We start from the raw sequence: 26,136 nt of genomic DNA, 5'->3' as shown, positions 1-26,136 counted from the left end.
ATTTTTCTTATGGCGCCTATAAGGCAAGTCGTTTTATTCGCTGCCTATAGTTCACATAACTGAAACTTGACACTCGAAATATCAAATACGGAGTATTCCAAATAACTGGGTACATATTATGCACATAATTAAGTATTTGTGACAAGACATAAAGAAGAAGCTAAATATTGTAAGCTGAAATTGCAAGCATACTTGAGCTCTGGATCATTGTGAATTTTCTCATATATGGTGTGAGAAGGCATTCCAAGGACTCTGTCAATTATGTGCACGACACCGTTTGTGGCTCCAATGTCACCTTGTACGGCAGTTGCATTCACGCCTCCACCTTCCACTGTCAGTACTAGAAATGACAAGGAATGACAATAAATCGCAAGTATGACCAGGACAACAGCTGTGGAACATGGTCAGCATCAAAGAGTAGTAAAAGTAAAATACAGGTGAAAATTGCAATTACACAACTTCAGCAAGTTGGGACAGGAGGTGAAATGACACTGAGGAATAACAGCATGAAAGAAATGATAGACAAAGATGCAGACATAACACGACACTGGGGTTGTGCATGCAGTGTCCTGTCTACTTCTTTGCCCTTCATTTCCTTCACACTGTTATTCCTCAATACAGCGATCCTACATCTCCTTATATAAAGAAGAGGGGGATAGTAATACTTTGTCCCCTAGAGAATCATCTGGAAAAGTGCTGGAAGCACATGGCAAAACAGGATTGTTCTGTTTCATTGTCTTGTGCGCACTGAGGTACCTAAAAGTTGCACCAGATCACTACTTCCACTAAGGAGCAACCTTCTGTCTAGAATGGCCACAGAGGCAAACATTTTTTGTGTGTATGTGTGGAGAATGATTAAGGTAGGTAGCTATTCACAAAGATATGTGAATTCCCAGACAATTCAAACTAACACTACACAGCTTGCACAAAATGAGCACTCTTGTAAAGGGTAATCTTATATCCGTTTTTCTTCTTTGTCCTGGTTCACAAAATGCCACCCTTCCCCTGCCAAAGATAATCTTCCTATGTTATTGAACTGGACTGACTGTCTACAAATACAGAAAACATTTTTCATGAAGGAATGTTTATCACATGTGTATCAGGTGAAAACAAGTTATGAGCACATTCACATGACGGCACCCATGAGAATAACAACAATTTCTCTGAAGGGTATTCAAGGCAAGGAGATTTCTGACAGCTTGTCGTGTATTATTTCGTACTCCTTATTTTAAGTGGGGGCCTAATTCTAATGTACAAGAAAAAGGATGTGTAAGACAAGTAATTTTTTGTTGATGATGAAAGATGAGTCACTGAAAAGGTTAGCCAGCTGTAGGGATCGAACCCACATCTTTTTTGTTGTCGTAGCAGTGCTGTTTGCTTTCTGTACTGTAATTAATTAAAATATTAATTATCATAAGGTTGTCCAATAGTCACAAACTATTAGTCTTGCAATGGAAAAATTAGTTGGTTCATACGTTTCTCCCCCAGAGATAGCAACGCGGCTCACATCTTGAACGAGCAATGAGGTGACATTTAAAGACTAAACCATGTTTCTTCTCAAAGTGGACAAGGATGCACAAATGACATACAAACTGCCTACTTAAAATTTGCTGCACATTTGCTCCATTTGCTGCACACAAACAGTAAGATGGGATGAAAGCAAAAGCAGCCTTGCAACTATGTCAAGGAATATCCAGATTTCGAGATTTTTTCGCAGTTTTTGGTGACCGTGACCACAGATGTCTCTAAGTTCTGCAGCACTGCAATGAGCATTTTTGCAAGGCAACTTCTCATTCTTTTTGTGTGTCGTTTCACAGTTATAGCTTTTTTTTCTCTAAATTTTGGGCACTGACTTTTCTGTAAGATATAAACAACACAAATTTTGAAAACGACATATCCAAAATGCCAAAAAATTAACTACGAAAACCTGGAACCCTATTATAGGAACTCTAATTGTGATTACACTTGAATTACTATAATATAAATTTTATATACATCTTAGAGTAGAAATTAAGCATTTAAGTTAAGTTCTCTTTCTAGTTGTTACTATGTACCTCTCACCATTGCCCCTTCTTTGTCATTCCCTCATAATATAATTATTAATTGCTTACTGCGTCCATGATCGTGGCCCACAACGCGCATGTAGAGCATACGACGACTGCTTGCAGATTCTCGTTCAAAGGCCCTGCCATTGCCGCTCTTCACGATAATATCGGACGTAACCGCCTCGCTCTTGATCATGTGCAGCCGCAGCAGCTGTAAAAAAATGAGTGAGAAATATTTTACAGATTGTACATTCACATACAGTCACCGACTGATAATTCAGACTTTCTAATTTTTCGGACAAAACTGCTGACACCGTCAAATGCCCTATAGGACCAATGTATTTCCGCATTCAATAACTTGGACAATTTCTCGGAAGATGTGCTTGATTATTCGTACTCATTTCGCTTTAAACCTGCATGGTTTTGGGAATTGTGTACCGCAGGAGAACATAGTTCTCCTGCAACCAAAAACAAGGAACAAAAACAAGGTAACTTAGCCATCAACGTACCTTTGTAAGGCCAGATGTATTGGCCTTTAATGTATCGAGGACCCTTGAAGGAATCACTTTCAAAGCCTCGTTTGTAGGTGCGAATATGGTCTTCAACTGGTTACTTTCAAGATCCATGCGAAAGTCGGGAGAGTAGTCCACAAGCCTCATAAAGTCTCTAAAATAAAATACAAATCTTTTAGAACTATCTAGTTCTTGCCATGGAATCATTAAATCGAGGAAATGTAAAATATGTTTTCTTTCAACAAGATCGTGGGAAAATTAAAACTGATTCCTTCGCTTTCACAGTCCACCTCAACTTATATCTCTGTTCCATCCATTCTATTCTCTTCACTTTCTAGTGTTTATTTTGTTGCTTATCTGATACATGTGTGGGTGCAGCCGACACTAATTACCGAGTCCAACAACACATTTGAATCCAATGAAGTACTTACTCTAAACGTCCATGTCGCTCACGTTCCAGCAAGTCAAGAATGGCTGTATCCACAACCATCAAGGGTTTCTCAATGAGGTGTACAACGCCATTCTTCACACAGATATTGGGCTTAACAATTTTGGCAAGCACGACACCCTTCTGTCTTTGAGGATCTGTAGACATTGTGTTGCTCTGTGCAAATACTGCAAATAAACGGGAAAACAAGGTTTCGTTAACACAGTCAAAGTGGTTATCAAGTTGTTCTGCAATTTTGTCTTTGCAATTGCAAATGTCTTTGTATCAAGAACAAGCAGGATCAGTGTAAGTGTGGTCATTGTGTGCTTTATCACTAGAATCCGAAGTTTTCGGGAAATATTTTTTGCTAAATTCGGGGGGTAAAAATCGGGTACATAAACGTTTGCACTAAATTCATGCAAATTCGGGTGAAAAAACTTCCAGTATGCTATAATTCGGGGAGAAACTGGGCTCAGTTACTCAAACTAACAGTAGCGGTTTCGTCCAAACGGTGATGTAACTGCATTGTTCTGCCAAACAAGTAAGTTAGTGCATTCCTACAGACATCCCAGTGAGGGCAATTTGCGGGGTAAAAATCGGGTTTCACCCTAAAGAGGCAACCTTCAATTCGAGGTGCAAATTCGGGGAAGAATCGGGTAAAACCCTAAAACTTCAGGCTCTATTTATCACACATTTGTTTGGTATCAGGGCCTGTGGCATTCGACGAAAAAGTACCAGCATTCTGTTCTGCACAGTTGTTGCAGCACACGCAGCACCACATCCCAGAAGGCAAGGACCCCTATCTGTCACTGTTAACGGAACACCATTAATGAAAATAGAAATTTGTTGATAATCTGCCCTTCACCTGCAGTCTGTTTAGACTGGACCGTCAGTTTGGACTCGGGGTGTTGTAAGAAGTTGCGCACCCCACAAAGTAAGAGTCCATTTTTCCCATCGAACAATGAGCAGTCTCATTGAAAATCATAGGGCAAGGTTTCAACACATGTATATCACACAGCATATAACTTTCAGGTTTCACTTCTCTTCATGCGATCCACCCATTCACATTTTTACACTTGCACCTTTCTGCGCTTTTGTGGCACAAATCACCAGGTAAATATCTGGCTAGAGAATGGGGACAACGCCACCGACTGAGATACATACAGGTATATTCAGCTCCAGAGGAATCGGTTTGGTTTGCCAAGGAGAGCTCCACTTTGACATTCTCGTCCCAAGCTGCAGACATGTATGTCTCGTTCCTCATTGTTCGTGTGAAGAGGACACGGTTTGGAATAACATGACCTTTTACTACCTGTAAAATAAATGCGTGTGGACTCGTATAGAGGCCAATTTAGAATGCAAACGCAGCAAAAATGTCCTTAGGCTTCAGGTCAACATGCACACAAATACTGCAAATAATAAAATGGTATCCTCACAGATACAATTAGATAAACATGTGACCTAGATGCATCTAATACTTACATAATTATCTATCTGGCCTGTGCGCATTCTGTTATACTGTTCTGATGAGCCTACTGGCATGAAGAACGTATGGCTCTTTTCATCACTGAACAAAGCTTTCTCATCAGTCAACGACACACGGGTACTGAAATATCTGAAATATAATACAATGAAGAGTATGTACAACGAAGTGCTTTCAAACAACCTGCCATGTGACTAACTGTACAATGACAGCATTGATAGAATTGATGTCTTAAACTACAAGAGATTGCTTGATAACACTACATGCTACATGGATTTTAAAGGAATACATCTAACAAAAAACATGTGCACAGCCTTTGGGTTCCAGATTTGTGTGTAGGCTTACGAGGGCACCAGTTTTCCGTCAACTGTAGTTTACGGCGCCATTTGATACCGAAGTTCAAGGTAAAGTGCTTTGTTTGCTTCTAAGTAGTGTTCAACTTAAGAAGGAAAAATCCGTCAGTCAGCTCTCAAAATATTACTGAGCTGCAGATCGGACACAGAGATTCTCCCTCCTCCGCCATCTAACGTAATCCATCACACTCACTCTGCTTCCGTATTGGCTGCGAAGACTGGCAGCATGACACTACGCGAGCCCTCCCCCATGGTGGCACTGCAGTATTTCTCCCGGTGTGCTATTGTGTCTCCTTACCTCCAACGGCGTATGTAGATGACAGACTAGATTTCTTTTCCTTCTTCCCTTGAACGCAACTATACATATTTCTTGGTTTACTTTCTTGGTCTAGTTTGGTGCATTAATTGGGAAAGGAAGGGAAACTGGAGCTTTGTCATAATAGCCATCACCGTGTGGCGGTAGCGTTAGTGCCGCGTTAGGCTGCTTGAAATACACGGGAAAGAGGTACCAATGTACATGCATTTGGTTACTCCAGTTGGGTATCTGCTAGTTCCACGAGCATGTCAACTATGCAAGTAAACATGATATTTAGTGTGCCATGAACCTATCAAATCGGACAACCTTGTGGAGCACATGTACTTACGATAGTGGCTCCTTCAGACCGTAAATGGTCGGTTGGTTGAGGAAGGCCAATGCATTTGGTGTGATGCCCTGAGTGGGGACGAAAGCCTCCAGCACCTCATCAATAATGTAGAGTTTCTGGCTCTGTCCACTGTGGTGAAGCTCCCTCTTTCGAATGACTTTTGCATTGTTGACGAAGAACAACTGCGAACAAAGCCATTACGTGATCATGGGGGGTCAGACATCAATGTGCACACTACTAGTATAATATTATATGTATCATGAGATACAATGTCTGTTGTCCTATGGAAACATGGAGGAGAACCGTGGTTCAGGTGGCAGCTCCATGCCAAAGGATTCTCGGCAACCAATAAATTATTTCGGGGCATTGCTGCAATGTGTAACATTTACAGGATTCAGGATGTCTTGCAGAATAATATGTGGACGACCCCAGGTGAACAATGCCTGCAATTCCAAATGGTTTATGAAACAATTTCCACCTTAAACCATTTATGTACAAAGTGGTTCAAAGTGGTTTCAAGTATGCGGCTCATAGATAGGGCCTGACTTTTTAGGGTTAAACCCGTATCCGCCCGATATTTACCCCCCGAACGAAATCTGTAAAATTCGGGTTTAACCCGAATCTACCCGAAAATATCCGGGTCGCGTGGCACACTCATAAGCGTGCATTAAGATAAAGTTTGATAACATTGCTAAACATTAGTTTCATGTTAAGACAAATTTTTATTTAAAAAAAAAAATCACCCGAATACACCCGAATTCCTGACGACAGAACATGCCGTAACGGGATTTAACCCGAATACACCCGAATTTTCAAATGAAAAATATCACCCGATATTTACCCCCCGAATTTGGCCAAAAATAAAACCCGAAAAAGTCAGGCCCTACTCATAGACCACTTGTAACTGCAAACAGTTTACACCTGGGACACAATAAAGAACAGGGACTTGAGGACAAGCGTCATAAAACAGTTCACAGACTTTGTATACAACTTATGTAAGTATTCATAGAACTATTTAATGAGAAGCACAATAATGAAACAAATGGAGTAATGGGGTAGGTATCACCCCTGGCGATGAAACTCCCCAATCATCTTCCCCAAATAAAATTGTTTAATGAAACAAGCACAGACATGTTCTGGTAACAAGTGTGGCAGAGAGCCACGCTTAAAAGTACAGTCCGTTGACCGATTTTGAAATTAAAGTTGCGTTAGACTAAGTTACGTGTTTATGCCACATGGAAAACTTCATTCAACCTTGTAGTTTTGGGGAGGAAGAAGAAAAACGAACAGCATGTTCGAATGCAGGTTTGATATTGTGTTGACATCAACATGAGCTATCACACCATGGCAGTCAACTCAAGGGTGTGCTACAGAGACGAACCAGATCAACCAGCTTCCACAGTTGTTATTCACCTTGAATTTTTGTGCGACTTTAAGCTTTGGTTGGTTGAACAGAAGAAACATGTGGATATGTTGGCCGAACTCCATGTTGAGACGGCTACTCCAGTTTTCGATGCATCTACATAAATAGGTAGTTCTCCAGTGGATGAAAATAGACTTAAAATCTCGCTTTGATGCAAGCTCACAAATGCGTAACTATTATATGCTCATCTAAATAGCAAGGTCCCTGGACCTGGGATAAACAACAATCAGACATGCACAGAAGCCTCGCAACATGAAGCATTACATACAAATATCACACCAACCCCATAAAACTCACCCTATCATCTGTTTTCGACAAGTATAAAAGAGGTGACCCTTGCGCTATCGTCGGGATAGAAGATGGCAAGTTCTCGTCAGCCAAATTCAATGAAACTGCAAGGACAAAACATGCTGTGGTTAGCTCATATGACATATCAAGGTGATTGCTGCACATTTCACACTCATCTTTGACAAGCCTGTCTCAGAATAGTGGCAGCGCCACAACTTTATCAACTTCATGCAAGCAAGACGTCGATGCTACAAAACGCACACAATGATCAGATCTAGTCATGATTCTCATTTATGTACACCGAAATAGACAACTTTTGATCCGTATATAGTGAGCTGCTCCATATATCGTGTCAGGTTGTCCTATCTCTGATCACTGCTAACACCTGAAGATGTGCTGGATAGCCAGCTCTTATGTGCAAGCAGAAGTTCCCCCACTCCTAGTACACTGTATTCTGTTGCATCAAAGCAATGCAACCCACACGAAGCAGGTATCGCATGCCTCTTGCACGTGGAAGGAGGAGCCAAGGATGCTATGCGACATTGTGAGAAAGAGAGTCTCTCTCATCACAGCCCGCGTGGCCACCGTGTTGAAAACATGACTCATAGGTGGCCCGGGTTAAAATCCTTGCACCGACTGAGCAGTCAGATTGCTTTCATCGGACAAACTCAGAAAAATGTGCACTTCCCTATGAAGTCAGCCTCGGTCACTCCCCACACCGAAAGGCAAAATACTGCCATATCGACATGACAAACTTCTCGACAAATGATGGCATTACTACCATCACCGAAGCGATGCGTAGCCTCTATATATGATTCCATGTCTGATCGATGGCCAGCCATTCATGTTCCGGCGCTATGGGCATTTTTCAGACCCCACCCTTTACCCTTTACCCAACGTCGTCTGTGATAGCTCGCCATCCCTATGCACGCATTTACTCACAATTTTCACTCCTTCCTCCTTTTTCCCATATTCTTCTTAGCAGGAATGAAAGACATATCAACGTGTGCAACCGCATACATAGTGACTAGTGTTTGTTACTACTATGCATAACACAGTACCTCATGGCAGAGGTTCAAAGATGTTCACACCTTTACACGGTTGGGGGAGTTGAAAGACGGGAGGAAACACTTAGTTACCGAGCTGCACCATCGATGACAACAGAAATTTCGAAGTCCAAAATGGTTCAGGACTCAGTCAAAACCATTCAAATTCAAACAGATTCAGAGGTGATGCCGATGGTGCTGGGTCAGAAATGACGATGAGAGCATTAAAGTTTCGGTTTCAAGCTCAAGCGAAGACAGCTAAAGCCTACGTCGCGCGACGTAAAGCTACGAACTATCACTGCCACAATATTTTTTATAATCAATTCAGCTATAGCTATGAAATCTAATTTGTGCATTTTCTGTTATTTATAAGCTCAGACTGTCTTCACAGCCAGGGAACTTGCACAATCCAGCTTACTGGCTGGAACGTCCCATTTCCAGCTGAGCTTCAGCAGAGTAAGTTGCCTGGTTTCAGAATGCAAATTCAAGCTGCACTATGCCCAGCAAGCCTTTGCCAGCCCAGCTCCAGTCTGTGTTTCCAGGCTGATTCCACAGATTGATCCAGGCTGTTCTTGTTCCTTTCTTTTTCTTTCTGGGGTACGTTCTTATGGACTGGTTGATTAACTATAAGCAGGGTTTCCAGCAGTGCTAAATATCATTTCACTGCTTCTTTAGTGGTAAATTCCGCTGGCCCATTTCTTGCAGCGCAGTCTATGGTGTGCAGTTCAGTGCCGCAGCTCACCGCTTCGTCCATCCGAACATACTATGCAGTGCAAGTATCCAAAACTTCTCGTCCATCCCGCGTTGTCTATCGTGCGTACTAGAACCTACCAAAGGCCTATATGAACTGCATTCACCGTCAAACCAGAGGAACGCGCGCGATTCCCCGGCAACCATTTTTGTTTTCGGTTTGGATGCCAGCCGGCGACCGGAAATGAGAGCCCGTTCCGGTGTATACGTCAATATTTTCGGTGAAATCAGCACATGGAAGCAAATGCCCTCATGATATTTGTCCTCACCCCACAGCAGTCTTTCTGCTGAAAATTTTCCTGACCTCAATATTTATCACTGAAATTTTCATCTTCACCTGCACCTTCATCTTCACCAGCGAGAGAAATTACGGACCCCGGGAATGAGTCATGCTCGGGCCCCCTCCTCACGTCCCCGCCTCCCGGTGCCGGCTGTGCTGTCTGGGGCTTTCCTGGGTTTTCCTTAGACGCTTTCAGACATATGTCGGCACAGTTCCCTCAGAAGTCGGCCGGACACACATTCCCCAGGCCATAAGTCGGGACGTTGCCCAGCTCTGTGAAGCCGACAACGGCGAGCCCTTTCACCATCACCACCACCCCTCCTCACGTCTCGATAACACAGTCCAAATATTTCTTTTCTGATTACGACATGCCTTGGGTCCCGTGGGCCCCTGAAGTGGCCAGGGTCCCGGGGTGCCATTCCCGGCTGCTCCACCCTCTCGGCGGCCCTGCTCACCTGACCTCAATATTTTTCGTTTAAATTTTATTGGCCTTGTGTCACGTCAATCATTTCACTTGTTTGTCCCCTCCCCCATCCTACGTTACACACGGGGGAGAAAAAGATACGACAAAAGTATGCAAATGAGCAGTAAGCCACCATACTTTACAAAGTGCTTTAGAGGGTTCGGGGGGGGGGGGGGCACGTTACGAAAGCAATTGGCGGTTCGTATTTTAATTAATAGAGATGGGTGAATTAACTTTTGTAACGTGGCTGTTCTCAACACACTGAAAGCACAATAAAGCACACCACCTGGGACAACAGGAACGGTTTCTCTTTCGAAGATATGTCACGCGTAAGATTTAGGGGCAATCATTCTCGATGTTCTGTAACTATAATTATCATTACCCTATGCCTGTTATTTTCTTTTCTATTTCTGGTTCAGGTTATGTCACTGATGAAGATCTTAATGTTTTTCGTTAATGTAGACGTCTTTTTCTGGAAAACTCATCTCACCTCAACGTCCGTGAGGAGCGGATGAGTGAGTGAGGGTGAGGACGCTGCTAGGAGGCTACACCGGCGTTACACCGGCGTTACACACACTCGTCAGCGTAGGTCGTCCAAGCGTCAATTGTGGTTCCTTTCGCTCGCACATAACGAACGACATAACGAATGAAACCCGTTCCTTTTGTGTTGGTGTAAAGGGAGCAACATCTTTCATTCCACGAGGAGAAATTTTTTTCCCTTTAGCGTACACAGTTTCACGTGTCATTTGAATGTCGTGCGAAGATTGTTGAATGCGTCGTTGCAGTGTACAAACCGCTTGTGCGAAAGACCACTATACTACCGCGCGACACTGGAGCTGTCTGTCCGTCTAGTTTGAAACCGTACATCACAGATCGGCATACATTGTCGACACGTAGTCACCGAGATGTTTTCGTCTTGCAGTATGGCAGGCGATATGTCAATTGTTCTCGATGTACTCTGTCGGCTCATGAAAGAAGATTCGTGTATTCCTTCTGCTAAATGATACTTCTAAGGAGCGAATGTGTTACGACACCCCTAAATAATGTCGTCCAACCAACCAAGAATACGACATGGAAATAGTCAGCATTTATATGCGGTTATTCGAGAGTAAGGAAGAAGGTTAGGCGTAAAATATAATATAATTCGCTGCGGTCCTTCATATATTGGAGAAGGGCCCCCTGATAACGCGGTCCGCCCCCGGGTGGGCCGTGCCTTTGAATGTGCGGCCTATAAAACGGTCGTCGGGGCAGTACCCTTTGCGGTGCTGTTCCCGGGAAGATTTTTTCCTAAAAATTCGCTGCAGAGAATGCCTGCTATACAGTGCACAGTACACAGCGCCGTGGCGTCCTAGATTGCGTCGCCAGTCGTCGCGAGAGATCGAATTTCAACACTGGTTTAAATTTGGGTTGCCCAAACATAAGAGCGAGGATCCTAAAACCGCTTAAAAGCTTTTCAACGCCTTGTGATTGTATGACCGTGTGTGTGATTAAGTTTTTCGTTCTTCTTTTTCTTTTCTTTTTTGAATGGCAAGTCGAACTCTGTCTGGCTGACCTTCCCTTTCTTTTTTTTTTTTCGTAATAAACATACCCTCCCCTAAAACCGCAAAGGAAAAGCAGGCCAGTGTATACCGTCAAGTCACATCGTCCATCCGAAAAACGGAAAAAAGAACAGTGACAGCGCCTAGCTGACCCTACAGCGGATTAATTGGCAAAAATGTTGCAACAATTTATGAATTTTTTTCATAAACTCATACTGAACCGTTTCATTATCAAAGCTAGATGGGTAGAAATCCAGCGAACCGGTAGCGATGTAGGAAGGGAGCGGCCATTCACTCGGGCCGTAGAAGCCCGTACGGACCCTTTCTTCCCTCGGGGCTGTTGACCCACAATTCGCATGAACCTTTAAACACGTCAGACCTAACCCTTTAAATACCATGCCAATGATGAGGACGGTGCCCAGAAGAAGAACAGTCTCTGTTCGAAATATCGGCGGCTCCAGTCCTGAGGCAACTCCCTTCCTACATTATCAAAGCTGAAATTTTACTTTCTCCTCGTAGTATGTCAATTGGTGGATGGATTAATTTGGATGGCACGTGCATTGAAATGACAGAGAAAACCTGTAGATGGTTAGGCTACAGTCATTGGCCCCGTTTATATGTGCGCGCTAGAAGCGCACCGAGTCGGAGCGCCCCGACGTGTGCAACCAGCCAACCACCCACTGCCGTGTCAGATGTTGCTCGCTTCCTCCGATACTCGTCCCTCCATGAGCAATGACGTCATTAGTGGGTGACTCTTTAGACACTGCACGTGAAGCAGTAAACGGGTATACTCATCAAATCCACCCCCGCGAAAAAAATATCCTCACCCATACCGCACCCGCGCTCTTCCTCAAGCCCACGTTCACAACGGAAGCTTTCAAAAAGAAGCCGCATCCGAGGAACCACCGTAGCCACCGCGATTTGCGTACATTCTGATTTCTAATTAGCTGCTCGCCGAATGAAACGGTGTTTTATCAGTTACAGTACAGGCAGTGCGTACGCCGGGTATGCCGCAGCGATGTCATCAAATGTGCGATAAATGAAGTATTGGGATGGCTTTCGATAGTATTGAAATGAGTTATGTATTCGAAAGGGGGTGCTCATTGCTCGTTACCTACAAACATCACTAAGCTTCGCGCCTCACTCACGCTGTCTGTGTACGTGTACCCAGAGGTTGCGTAGGTCCCTACATGTAGTATACCGATATATGTGCTTTAAACATACGAGAAAATAAGTATGAAGAAAAGAGTAAGCATGGTTAGAACGATGGAGGGCAGTTAGAGCGATATTTCAATGTTGTTTAGCGCAGTACTCATTTTCTTTCTAACGTCTTCTTCTGCGTCGTAATCTTCTTTCGTCAACTCATTTTCATTCAACTTTTCCTCCATAACAGGTATCAATTCAATTATGGAATTATCGCTATGCAAAGCTGCCAGCGATCCAGAAAGGAAAAAGCCATCTCAAAGGACCCGAGGAAGCTGTCCTCTAAAAAGAATTAATGGGTGATTAGCAATGACACCAGGTTTTAACGCATTGTTTATATGTTCGCATGGTGTACAGTGCTTCTCCTGTTCATGCTTTGCAGGATACGCGTGTGAGCACTTCTTTCCGCACATGAATCTCAACAAGTGCTTTTAGGTACTATATGGAAGAGAATTTGTTCTGATTCTGTGTTATATGAAGGTTTTGTGCTCATCTGAAACTGAATTGTTTTGCAAATGTACTCTAGTACTAATTCTGAAATAATACTAACTTAAAAAGTCTGAGTTGCGGTTGTGTCCATCTTCGAGCGCCACTTCATGACTGTAGAGAAGTCCCTTCACACGAAATTGGAAAAGAGGAATTCCACTTTAATTTTTTTACGTATCATATTAAGGTAGCAAGCCTGAAACCATCTAGTGTCAATGAAACCAGTCAAATATGTTTCCTGCTCGCTCTCTATACTATTTATTTTTCAAAGTTAGAACCCTCAAAAGGGATAGTTCGCTCTCCGAGCATCGATTCGTTGATTTCTGTTGGAGACGGTATTGTATTTCCAGTTTGATCACGCCCGTGGCATTAGTTTCAACAGCTCGAGCCTTATGATTTATTGTAGGCATCTGAAAGCAACGAGATCCACGCAAGTAGGCTTTCCCGCGGAGAAGGACGCGCACACGGCGTCTGTCTGAGAACAATATAACGTCAAGGGGGCGGTCCGTTCCCCCGCCATCGAGATACGGCTTCCTATCGCCAGCCCTGAAGCAACGTCACGAAATGTCACGCGAGCCGACTGCCCATCTCGTAATATGCTCCTCCCCCGAAACCCGGCCGCGCTGCCGATGCCCACAGGAAAATACTGAAAACACGGAAAATAAGTACGTCGATTTCGAACAAAAGGGATTCACAGGGAGTAGAAGTTTCACGATAACTTTTCCGAAGACATGATAAGCCAATCGCATTATTCCTTTGGAGTGGCTGACATCACATTGCTGATATCTGATTGACTGACAGCGATACGGAATCGAAGGGCGCTCACGATTTCCTAACTCTCTATTGTCTATTACACACGTCGAGCACGTTTTCTCTTTTTTTTTCTTTTTTTCAGTTTCGTTAGGGAGCGAACTGTCCCTTTAAGCAATGGCGACCATACAGTTAGTAAAAATCAGGGATGATTTTAGAGCTTCCGAACAGAGACATAGTATGCCAAGAATGATACTCGTTGAAATCGTTTTTGTTTTTTCGATGCCTGGTGCGTCACATTCAGCTCTACACTAAGGACAGTGCATTGGAATTTGGAAGTGCTTGTGCGGCAAGAACGTCCACACTTACTTGAAATACAAACTATGTATTACGTACAGCTCAAGACACTTGCGGAATAGTAAAAACAGATATCACTAATTGCTTGCTTCACTGCTTGCGGATGCACAGTTTCCCAGAGGCAATGAACGAACAGAAGAACCAATTAAGAGCATCGCATCTATTCTTTTGTATCGTTCACTCACAAAGATGTAAGGTCACCTTCTTTTGACGACTCCTCCTATTCATAAAAGTCCCACCTCATGTGGAAAAAAGTACGAAATGCCGAAGTGTACACTTGGTACGAAGTGTAACACTTGGAAACAAGAGCTCACCTGCATGGTACCTAACGTTGATGGTGCGTCTCGATTCGAGGAAGTTCCGCACGGCGTCGTTCCTCGGTGCAAATACTGTGATTTGAGTCTCATCGTTGTAGGCGGAGAGAAGTTTGTCATTCTTCATCAGGTCGTAGAACTGCAGAAAAAGAAAGAGGCGGTATAAGGCAACGCTACGTTCTGTGCGCGGCAGTTTCTAATTCCATATTTATTTATTTGTTTATCATTTTACTGGATTACTGAGTTTGGCTCATGGAATCGACACAAATGTGTTTTCTTTTTCGCGCTGCCTGTGTATGCGCACCTGGGATTTCCCTACACCCCCCCCCCCCAGTGGGGGTGTACACCCTCCCTGGATTTTTGCAACCCCCCCCCCCCCTGAAATTGCTCAGGTGACCCCACCCAGCTCGACCATGTAGTGAGTCCGGCGCAGCGAATTACATCCTGTACTGTCAAGTTTAGGTTGTATGACCACAGTCATGCAGGTGATCGTACCATGCATTTGTCCAAAATCATTTGAAAGTAACTGTTAAATGCATATGTTGCGCACATATACGAGCAAAAATGCGTGCGGGCACTCACACTCAATGTGGATCATCAAGAACCATTTGCGCCGAACTCAGTCAAGCGAGCTGTTCTGCTTTTTTTCGTCTAAGGTTTCCTCCGTTGGTTGCTAGGTACTCATTGGGCTTCGTGAGACAGGGTGCTAGTCTTTTTCCTTTGTCGGTCATGCGATTATGCATTATGTTAAAATGCCCTTCATAATGAATCTGTATTCTAATGTATTGTGTTCTAACGTAATAACATGTACAAATAAAACGGGAAAGTTGTGCAGATGTCACCATCGTGCCACAATTCCTTCTGCGTCTAAGAAAACTTCCGTAAGTGGAATCTTCACCAAGCATTCCCCCCCCCCCTTGAAAGGTCGGCACCCCCCCCCCCCCCCAGCAGTGAATTTCTGGGGAAATCACTGATGCGCACACAAATAAAACCACTGTTGGAAAGTAAGTGAAATTTCCCACAAAACTCGATCGTTGAGGGTTCCTTGATTTTTGTCGACAGCTAAGGAATTCGTGCATTCTTTCTATTATTTAGTTATTGGAATACGTACAGCGCCAAAGGCACTACAGTAGGGAGGGTTACGAGACAACAGAAGGGGGAAATGTTACAAACACACGGCATGAATAAACAGTTAGCAACAGGATGACGTAAGGTACACGGGTTTCTATCAATGCAACTTAGAATAAAACAAGTTAGCGTTCGATTCAGAGAATATTAGACAAACTGTTCCACTGCGATATGGTCAAGGGGAAAAGGATATTTGAAAACATCTGTCCGAGAAGCATATTCACAAACTTTTTTTAGAATGGTCCACTGTTGAAGATACATAGTCAGGTGGTGACAAATATTGGGAAGGTTATTGATTGAGACGTGAAAAATATGGAGATAGGAAGGGTTTAGGACAGTCTGATTATGATGTATACCATACAAAATTAAGTCTGGGATTTCCTCTACGTACAGAGAGCAAATCCCATCCCAGAACGGTCTTCATCTCCATACCCGCACCGACAACAGACAAATCTAGCATCATCGTTTTCAATTTTCTCGATTTTGGTGGTTAAAAACAAGGAGTCCCATTTTCATGTTCAAACACCATGTTCAAACACGGGACGTATAAATGAAAAATGTTAGCGTTTATTTTATTTTTGCGGGACCATTCCTAATGTTTCTAATTAACAACCACAGGGTATACCACTGGCTTTACCAACTGTAAATATAATATGGTTATTCCATATGTTAGCGGAGCGCAAAGCGCACGAACAGACCGCGAGACGCTCGCCCTCTCTTTATCGTTCGAAGCCTCGAAAACTGAATGCTTTCACGAAAAAAAAAAAAAAAGCCTTGAGTTTGAGGCGACACAAGAGTGCAGACGGACACTACGAAGTGGAGAGGACACTCCTGTCCACTTCGCCCTGTTTGTCCACCAGGACAGACTCCTACCTACCTGTCCTGTCCAGTTCGTAGTGTTTCTCTGTCCTTTCGTGTTGCCTCGCACGAAATTATGCCTTTTTCAAGAACACACAAGCTACGTTGTCCTATCTTACTTTGTTCATCTATGTTCCCTGAAGTTTGTTATAGCATGCACGCAACATCTCATACAGTACACAGGATTTGTCTCGGCAATGATTTCCAGTATACAATACAGAAGCGTGGTCACGTTGTTAAAAACGAATATCTAATATACGTGCGCACGCATATCTGCATAACACTGAACTGAAAGGAAGAAAACACAATGGGAATCCAGGCACAGTATAGGTCAGTTGTGTAACCAAGAGGCTGCCAAAAGTTGAGAATATCCGGGTTTCGAGCACAACAAAGTCTCGCCCATCCCAACTTCCCTTAGATTCCCAGGAGACTCCGGAAATCACCTCATTTGCATCAGTATCGATTTCCCTTTCCTCTCTCACGTTTATATCGATCCGTTCAGGTATGTCTTATCTGGCCACCTCTGCAGGGCAGCGCCTGTTAGACTTTCAAAGCGAGTCAAGCAAACAGGTTCGGAAGTCTTTCTTTTCGGCAAGGTTTCTGTTGAGCTGAAAAACGCAACACCGCAAGCGAACGCATACCGCAAAGTTGTAAATTGCTTGCGATGTGAGTAAAATTGAATGCCCAAGCCGAATATAAACGATTTGTTGACCAAGCGCAGCACCTACATTGGGCAACTAACTTGGAGTCCATGGGGAGCGATCATGTACCAGTGCTTATTTCACATTCATTAATGGCTACCCGAAGCCACAGAGTGCGGGTCACAGATTGGAAGCTATTTGAGATAGAAGCGGATGCCACAGTCCAGCGTGCTGCCAACATCGCAGCCTTTGAGGCCCAGATATCTGCTACGGTGGACAAAGTGACAATCCTCACTTCAGCCCCAAGAGCACACCAGTCTGTGGACGTTGAGTACCAACGTCTACGGGCAATTCGACGCCGTGCCGAGCGCCGTTTCCGTAGAACTGGCCGTATCGAAGACTACAAAGAGGCCTGTAGGGTTAAAGTCATTATCCGCAGACATCTGGGGAAGCTTTCCTCCAAACGGTGGAAATCTTTCTGTGAAACATTAAACCCACATGCCACTACAGGACACATGTGGCGAATTGTGAAAGGCTTAGGAGCACCGGTGAGTCAGCTTTTTCCATTCCGCGCTCTTACCGTGCATCATGGTACGTCAGAAACAGCTGCTGGAGAAGAATTTTGCGCGTTACTCCTAAAACCATCGACAGCGTCCCTAACTTCTGGGTACCAGGTGTCAACGCAAGAGGCACTTTGCGCTGTCGACTTAAACCAAAATGCTGAAGATACTGCGATGGATCTTGACTTCACCCCTCAGGAGCTGGAAACAGCCATTCAAGCGTGCAATCGCCGGTCGTCCCCGGGCCCGGATGGTGTATCGTACCAAATGATAATGCATCTTGGCCATGTGGCTCGGAATGTATTGCTTCGGTTGATGAATGACCAATGGCAAAAGGGAACTATCCCTGAGGGCTGGAAGGTATCGCGAGCAATACCTATTCTGAAGCCGGGGAAAGCACCAAGTCAAATAGACTCGTTTCGCCCAATAAGCTTGACAAGTTGCTTGTGCAAGATTATGGAACGTATTATCTTATCTCGGATTGAGTGGTATTTGGAATCTCGCAATCGTCTGCCGAAAGAGATGGCGGGGTTCCGAAGAGGAAGGTGTACAATGGATTGCGTACTGGACCTAGTATCAACAGTTGAACAGGAGCGATTGGGTGGACGATTGACTGCAGCTGTGTTCCTTGACATCAAAAGGGCGTATGACACTGCAAGTCACCCTCATGTTCTGCATGGCCTCTACTCCCTCGGCATAAGGGGGCGAGCGCTGAGGTGGATTGCTAACTATTTAAGTGGCCGGGCGGTGTTCATGCGTACCAGCACCGGGGATACACAGAAACACTCAGTGACCGCAGGAGTGCCGCAGGGAGCAGTACTCAGTCCCATGCTTTTTAATGCCCTACTGGCGACACTCCCGTCCCTGTTACCACGAGGTGTACGTCTGAGTATGTATGCCGATGACTTATGTCTGTGGTCGTCCGGGAAACAGTGGCCAGCGCTTCGTACACGTCTTCAGGAGGCACTAGACAAAGTTACCATCTTCTTGTCGCAACGGGGCATGGATGTGTCGTTAGAGAAAACAGTAGTGATGCCGTTCACGAGGAAACGTTTACCGAACTTTCAGCTTCAAGTCAATGGTCAACAACTCCGAAGAGTAACACATCACAGGTTCCTTGGGGTCATCGTGGACAGAGCTCTGTCCTGGTCAGCCGAAGTTCAGCGCATAAAGGAGAAAGCTACATCCGTCGTTAATGTCATGCGCTACATCGCAGGCAGTCGATGGGGAGCGTCTCCGACGGCTATGCTCGGTCTGCATCATTCACTAATTCGTCAGATGTTGGCGTACTCCCTGCCACTTCTACAAGGTCTGTGTCCCACCTCAGAATCTATCCTCGAGAGTGTGGTTGCAAGGAGCCTAAAAGTGTGCTTGGGGGTTCATCGGTCAGCTCCTAACCAGCTCACAGTTGCAGAAGCGAAAGAACCTCCGGTCCCAGCTCTAAGAGTTCAGGAATCACTTCGTCACTTCATACGACTGTCAACGCGTCATCGTCGGCACCACCTTGTTGAAGCAATTAATAAGAGAGATAATTCCACTTTTCACCAGGCCATTCTGCCATACCGAGGCATCTCACCATCATATAAACGCATTCCAGCATCGCCTTTGCCATGGTGGAGTGTTGTGCCTCTCAGAGTCAATGCAGAAGTTCCAGGCCTTTCGTCGAAGAAGTCCTCACCCCCTTGCATGCAGCGACAGCTGAGCTTAGAATTGATCCAACGTCTGGATGATCGCACGGCAGTATATACGGATGGCTCCACAATATCTACAGGATCCGCCTGTGCCTTCGTTGTACCAGCGTCGAATACTGCGCGCAGTGCTCGACTATCGCATCGTACTTCGTCGACAGCAGCAGAGCTACACGCTCTTCTTCTAGCCATAGAGCATATCTCGTGCGCGCCTTCCCAGGGAAAATGGGTGATTTTCTGTGATTCTAAAGCCGCTTTACAGACCCTTATGACACCGGGTACACACCACCTCACAGCTCCTGTACTGAATGACATACTAGGAGCGCACCAAAAAGCAGTGATCGCTGGCCATGACGTGATTTTCCGGTGGATACCTGGCCACTGTGGGATCACCGGACATGATGCGGCCGATCACAACGCCGGGAAAGCACATGGAAATAGTACATTCCGCAGTGTTTACTTCACGAAGCTGGACGCCAAGAGTGCCTTAAAGTCTCTGAGCCATAAGCTGTCAAAAGATCAATGGTTTTGTGGCGAGGCTGGATCTTCCCTTCTGCACCGGGTTGACCCCGAACTAGCTCTGGTCCTCCCAACATCCATGCCACGGCAGATTACGTCATTGTTTCACAGGCTCCGGCTCAATGTACCATACAGTGCAAGACTCCTGTACAGGCTTGGGAAGGCGGACTCTCCTAACTGTCCAGTCTGTGGCTCAATCGAAGACGTCGAACATATTATAGTTACGTGCCCAAGATACTCTGAGTGTCGTGACAGACTTGTAGCCGCGTTAGGCCGGGTTGACAATCGACCCTTCGGAGTGCAGAAGGTGCTGGGCCCATGGCCAATGAGCACTCAACTGCCAGCTTTGCGAGCCGTTACACAGTTTTTAAGGGACACCAAGCTGTTAGATGGGCTATGACCTGTCTGTGGCGTTCGTCGCCGCTTCGCGACATCTCCAGTGGGTGATGGTGGATGTGTCTGGAATTCCTTTCCTTAGGTGATCTGGGGTAGCCGGCCCTCGTGATGAGGGCTACAATCCCCATTTTTTTCTTTCTTTCAATCAATCATCAATCAAACGATTTGTTCCCGTTATCAACAGCAAAAAAATTGTTGTTATCCCAACTATCGCACACAAATATATATCTCGAAACTTCCGTTTCAGACCATTATATTTACGTGTTACGTGCATGGAATACGTTTATGCTCGCAAACGTTACATTCGTGAAATGGCCTCGCTGGAGAAAAGTTCAGTTCCTTGACCTCATCCCATCGTCACGCATGCAGCTGTTGTCAGTTCCTTGAGAAATTGGCTGAGCAAACGAACCACCACACGAGGACAAAACGAAATGTGCGTCGTTAATTTAATTTGTCATTTCTCGTGTCGGAGCTCCGAAAGGTTTGTGGGCAACTACACACGACCGCACGAGCCACCACAAGTGGTACGTGGAATACGCTGAGGTTCTAGGAAACAGTCACGCCGGAGGGCACCAGCGGTACGTAGTTTTGTTGTTTGTTTGTTTGTTTGTTTAGTATGGGGTAGTTTTCCAATGTATCATAACAGCTGAGGTCAGTCTCAGAGCTGTGCCCATTATCCTCTCCAACGGAGATAGGCGCTCCTATACTTGTCTGCGTTGGTGTCACCCTTGGCCCGCCAGCAATGGCTCCATGACATCACTCAATGGTCGCTCCTCCATGCAGTGGACCCGACATTATCATTTAGGATGCCAGGTGGCTTCCCTCGCAGCTTTACGACACTCCTGCGTCGTCTACGACCACGGCGCTGTGCCTAGCTTGCCGCACCCCAGCTACGATCCTCCATATCATCGAGGACTGTGAGCGGTACACGTGTCAACGCCGGGTACTTCGACGCCAACTTGAACTCCTCGACCCTGGGCCTGTCCAAAGTACTTGCCCCATGGAGCTCCCCTGCGCATCAGTGCCGGGCTCTTCGCTCCCTTTTTGCTTTCATGCAAGCCACTGGACTCCTCGAAGAGCTCTAAACAGAACTCCGACCTGTCGTCGCTTCACTCTCACCATAATTCATCCTCTCATAACCACTGTGAAGTGGGGTAGGGTCCTGTGGCTACCACGGGGAAACATCCCATGTCATCATCACTTCTTCATTTATTGTTGTTGTTGTTGAGGTCAGTCTCGAGGGTGAAAACTTCGGGCTTCCCGTGTGCGGGCAAAGGACTGTGAAATACCTACTTGCCCTTACCAGGTGTTCTACATAGTTACTTTCCCTACACGTTTTGCCACGTGTGCGTACGCCTACGTACTTTTGCTGGGCAACTCACTTCGACATATGCATATATCTAATTCAAGGTTTCCTGGGAATTTTGGATGAAGTCAGTCCATAGAATTTCACATGCAAAATCGTAGAGAGAAGCGTCATCGCCGCCTCCATTACTATCTCCAAGGCCTTCCCCTGCGCCTGGGTCATGACCGCTTGCAAATGACTGGCAAGCAAGAAGTGACACACAACACGGAAGTGTGGCACGTCCTTGGAAGCTCGACTCCGTATTGTATTTTGTCTCAGCTCTGACGTCATTTAAGATCGCACAAAACAAAGCACGTTACGGGGAGACGAGACCATTGACGTACGCATTTCCGTTTATGAATCAGAAGACAATCATGCGGCGCAGTGATGAAAGGCGCAAAGATACCTGCGGGATGAAGGGATGATTTTTCTTTGTGCCGCTTTGCTTCTCAAAACGAGCGGTGGCTGCCGAGCCGGTTGTAGGGGACACGGCTGTGTAAAATCAGCACTCCGTGGTTTCTCTCATCTCAAACCTCCAGGTGTTGCAAAGATTATTTCTTTCGAGTAATAAACACATGCATCACACGGTCCACCTTCAAATACAGTATCGGCACAATACTTTCAAGCGCAACAGAGGTAATTTGGGACGGCGAAGTACTGACAGGCGCTTTTAGCTAACCGTGTCCCCAACAGTACATGTTGTAAATTATGTAACATCACAACACTTTTCATGAAGTTCTAGCCGTTGGCATGTCCGAGCGGCTCTGCTGACCAGGTGACAGTTGAGTTTCCTCGTATCTTTTCCATCTATATCTACGCCATGTCTGCGGACATGCCCCCGCTACATGTCGCAAGAAACACGTTGCTTTTATTACTCCCAGCCATCCCTGAGCGGGCCACTAGTATCCACAATCCTTAAAATACAACGGCATACCCAGTCTTAATTATTCCTTGTGAATTCTAAGATATGAATAGCGTTATTATGTAGCGATCTCAACCCCAGACATATGTAATGAGAGCAGAGTGTGGTTCAACGGATTAAGTACTTACATCCACTCAGCGCAGCGATTATGCCGCAACCTGAATCCGCACAAGGGTGCCCGAAACTACGCACATGTCGGCGCATTACAAGAATAGGGCCTACGATTGGGGCGAATATAAAACGCAGCTTTCGTAACCGAAAGACTCCGGGGAACAATTAGTCTACGACGATAGCCGCGGGCAGAGTGGGACAGTGCTTAATCCATCATAATAATAGTAACTCAATTTTTCACGTCGATATGTACAACTATCATCCCGAGCGACGCCACAGCGGTGGGACCGAAGATTATAGTTTGCCAGTTCTGGTTCGGACATCTCCGCGCACCTTGTTTTTCGCAAGTGGTGCTCCGCGCGGGCCATTCGCATGGAAGGGTTCGAAAAATATATGCCAGGACGACTAGAGTATAAATTAGGGCGAGAGTAGAAATTATAGGACTTACAAGCCTTGGGATACACATTCGCACGAAAAGTACGGGTACAGTGCGCAATCCTGGAGAGCAAGAGAACGTCAAATCTCGCGGGTCAGAAAAAACTCATTGCCTCGGTCATGTGGTCTCAGCTGCGACGTCATGTCAGCCGCCCAATAGTGAGGCGCGAGCCTTCTTTTTTTAATGCGTTGGCATTAGAACTCCCAAGTTGGAAAATCGTGACCGTCTGATGGATGTGTGAAGCCTCGGAGAAAACCTCTCTCCTCCCTTCCTCCTCCCAACCTGCATGCTGCGCACGCGCATTAGTAGAGGGAAGACCTCTCCCTCTCTCTCCTGCAGCGCGGCGAAGGCGCGAAGGGGTCAACTCACCGAGGAGGAAGAAGGCTTGCGCCGCTGTTGTGGTTGTATTGTAGTTAGTGGCAGTGAGTGATAGTTAGGGGTGGATAGTGGTAGTGGGTGGGTCGGCTGTAAACGAAAAAAAAAAAACAATACATAAGAGAACATGTCTAATGCTAACGCATTTCCGCCGCATTAATTACATTAGTCGTCCTTCAATTTTTTTCTTTTTTGCGGTTGTGTTTTGCGCCGCCCTTCCCGTGTCTGGGTCTGATGCAGAGCAGTCGACTGGTCGCCTTGCTCACGCGCCGTAGCAGACGATTCTAGGCAGCCAATAAAAGTGCTCGGCTGATCTGGCGTCACGACACACCAATAGGAGCTTGCAGATATTACTGCCACTGCACGCACTCTTGCAAACTAATTTCTCAGGAAATGCGCGCTTCTGTCATGAGTTGAATGCCAAGAGACAGTGCGGATATGTGGGTCAGCAGCAGCGATACGTGCATCATAGGCGGCAGAGAACGTGCACCGATCCTCGAGATGATATTCTGTGGCAGACGGGAGCGTCCTTGGTCCTATCCGCAGTCCTACCCTGCGGCACGTGCAACATGTCGCCACACTGCGCAGGCAAACCTTACGTGTAACATCACAGTACCATTACCCTATTACCTTGGACCCTTCAGACCTTCTTGACCGCTTCGACATATATTTCGGGAATCCTTTCAACCACTGAGCCCCACTGCCTCAAATCTTGGTCATAGCTAGATATTAGTGTTTCAAGTTCCAGTTTTCGTTTTATCTGTCGTCATCTTCGCAATGCCCGGATTCCGCTTGACTTGAGTTTCTACATTGACATCTTTCACCAGTCACCGGTATTAAACCCATTGATTGTTCCCGTGTCGCAGTTACTGATCGTGTCACGCTAGTACCTCGTCCCAACCTTCAGTGATGGTCGCTTTGACCGGCCACCCTACTCAATAACATCACAGCTTCCCAAAAGGTATTTTGCGTGACGGTAGTACGTTCATATCACGAACAACGAATATTTATCAGGAGAGCTCCGATTTTTCCATGCAAATGAGCGCTCCCGGGTACGTGGTCTAAAACGTAAGCATGAGGCAATTTTAGAGTGGTGTCCGCATAAATGTGTGTCGTCCACGTAAATCCATGTTTCGCCTCGTATGAAGAGGTATGCGCGGGTGCATGTCTATCCCCGGCTACCCGCTCATACCTGCACTATCTTCCGCTTTGCGGGTAAAAAATGCCACATGATACGGGTCGCGGGTAAAATGCGAGTACACACGCGTTTCACCCCGGGTCGTGCGGGTACCCGCACTACCAGCATCCACGGTAGTGCTGTGACATGGTAGACCACGAGAAAGTCTTTCCTTCGTTACCAGGGGCTGCTGCGTTTGTAGATAGTATCCCTGCATCGAGCGCGCGTATAGTGAAACGTTGTTTTCTATGGCTGGGCATACTATTCTCCAAAAGACGAGAACAGTCCTCAAGCCAACTAAAGTGGACGACATACTCTTTTTCAACAGCTTTTCTCTAGATAAAGGCGTAAAGGAATAGACTTCGGGAGCGTTTTATAATAATTTGATTATCGTTTTTCTCAATAGTTACATGTGCGCATTCTAACTTGTGCTGCTCCGCTGCACTCCCATGTGCAGTGCGGGTCCGCGGTTACACGCGGACAACCCGCGGATGCGGGTAGTTCTATCAAAACTCGTGCGGGTGGGGAGCGGGTCGAAATTTACATACCCGCGCGGACCTCTACTCGTATATGTTCGAATTCAAGATGCTGCTCAAAAAAAGTGAGGACTATACCACTACGGAAGTATTAGGAACTACTACCGAGGAATACTACTACAGTAGTACTTCCTCATTTCCTTAAACTGCAACACAGATTATTCGCGGGCTTATAGGCATGCGCTGTGGATGGCGTGCGCTGCACCTTGTTCTTTCTTTGTCCACGTTCCATATTTGCCATGCATTATTTCTGAAACAAAGGCTGACACGGATGTCTTTTAACAGGAGCTTCCTCGTGCAATGTAAGTTGCTCGTTCTTACGCCACGCTTTACTCATTGGCGACCGTCCTCGCTCACGGGTTTTTCATGCGAAATCTAGCAGAATGACATAGTGCTGCAAAGGAAGGTCTGGGCAAGCATTCATGCTGTATTGGCGTGTGTCTATAGTATAATTCGCCAAGTGCTTTTCTTACTCACTATGGATGACGTACTCTTCCTCGTTCATTGTTTTCATTCAACCGCGACGGAAACAAGCGTGTCCCGACGCAGAGTTAACGAATAATTGGAAGGCGCGTTCCTCTTCCTGGAATTCGAAACTCCTTTCTTTTGAACTGCGGGCGAAGTTTTATTGCACCGTGCCGTTTTACGGCGTCGGGATTCAGACCTGGACGAGCCATTGCGCTCCGCTCCATTTACTATTGGCGGTTCGAGTCTGTCAAAGTTTTGTGCGTTCATAACAAAAAGAAAAAAAATTGTATTTAGGAAATGCTCTAATAATTCGAAATACGCCTCTGTACATCACTCTGCTACATTGTAACCTCGTACTCTGGGAGGATTCGAGGTTACAACCTCATTAATGACTTGAAAATGAGAAGAAGGAATCACAAGCAAAAGTATACTCAACAAGATTAAAATACTAGATATTGTTTTTAGTGCGTCTGATCATTCCCAGATGTCGCCAAACGCATGTCGCGTGCTACGCTTTGTGGACTACACCATTTTTGCGCAGAATGTATAGCCTCGCAGTTCCTGAAACCGGCAGCTACAGCCTTTTACTTCGGCCATCTTGCATGCAGTAACTT

At 45.6% G+C, this 26,136-nt stretch overlaps 1 protein-coding gene across 3 annotated transcripts in view; it reads right to left on the bottom strand.

Annotated features, from left to right (window-relative positions):
- Positions 1 to 26,136, bottom strand: part of LOC135385651 (fasciclin-1-like) — a 75,143-nt gene that overhangs the window by 12,163 nt on the left and 36,844 nt on the right. For 2 of the 3 annotated variants that reach the window (XR_010420461.1, XM_064615103.1), the window contains exons 2-10: positions 14,363 to 14,501; positions 7,185 to 7,279; positions 5,465 to 5,646; positions 4,467 to 4,599; positions 4,149 to 4,296; positions 2,989 to 3,172; positions 2,555 to 2,711; positions 2,112 to 2,256; positions 193 to 340 (exon numbers count right to left, since the gene is read on the bottom strand). Coding sequence is in view for 2 of the 3 variants with exons in the window: in XM_064615103.1 (XP_064471173.1) it covers positions 193 to 340; positions 2,112 to 2,256; positions 2,555 to 2,711; positions 2,989 to 3,172; positions 4,149 to 4,296; positions 4,467 to 4,599; positions 5,465 to 5,646; positions 7,185 to 7,279; positions 14,363 to 14,501 (1,331 nt within the window). In the remaining variant the exon portion in view is untranslated. Of the gene's footprint in view, positions 1 to 192; positions 341 to 2,111; positions 2,257 to 2,554; positions 2,712 to 2,988; positions 3,173 to 4,148; positions 4,297 to 4,466; positions 4,600 to 5,464; positions 5,647 to 7,184; positions 7,280 to 8,314; positions 8,392 to 14,362; positions 14,502 to 26,136 lie in introns of those variants that run through there. The other variant, XM_064615104.1, reaches the window with a different exon arrangement.

Source organism: Ornithodoros turicata, chromosome 2 (assembly GCF_037126465.1).
Source record: "Ornithodoros turicata isolate Travis chromosome 2, ASM3712646v1, whole genome shotgun sequence".
Classification (NCBI taxonomy): Eukaryota; Metazoa; Arthropoda; class Arachnida; order Ixodida; family Argasidae; genus Ornithodoros; species Ornithodoros turicata.
The sequence above is the reverse complement of the archived record's forward strand: the minus strand, read 5'-3'. Positions and strand labels throughout refer to the sequence as shown.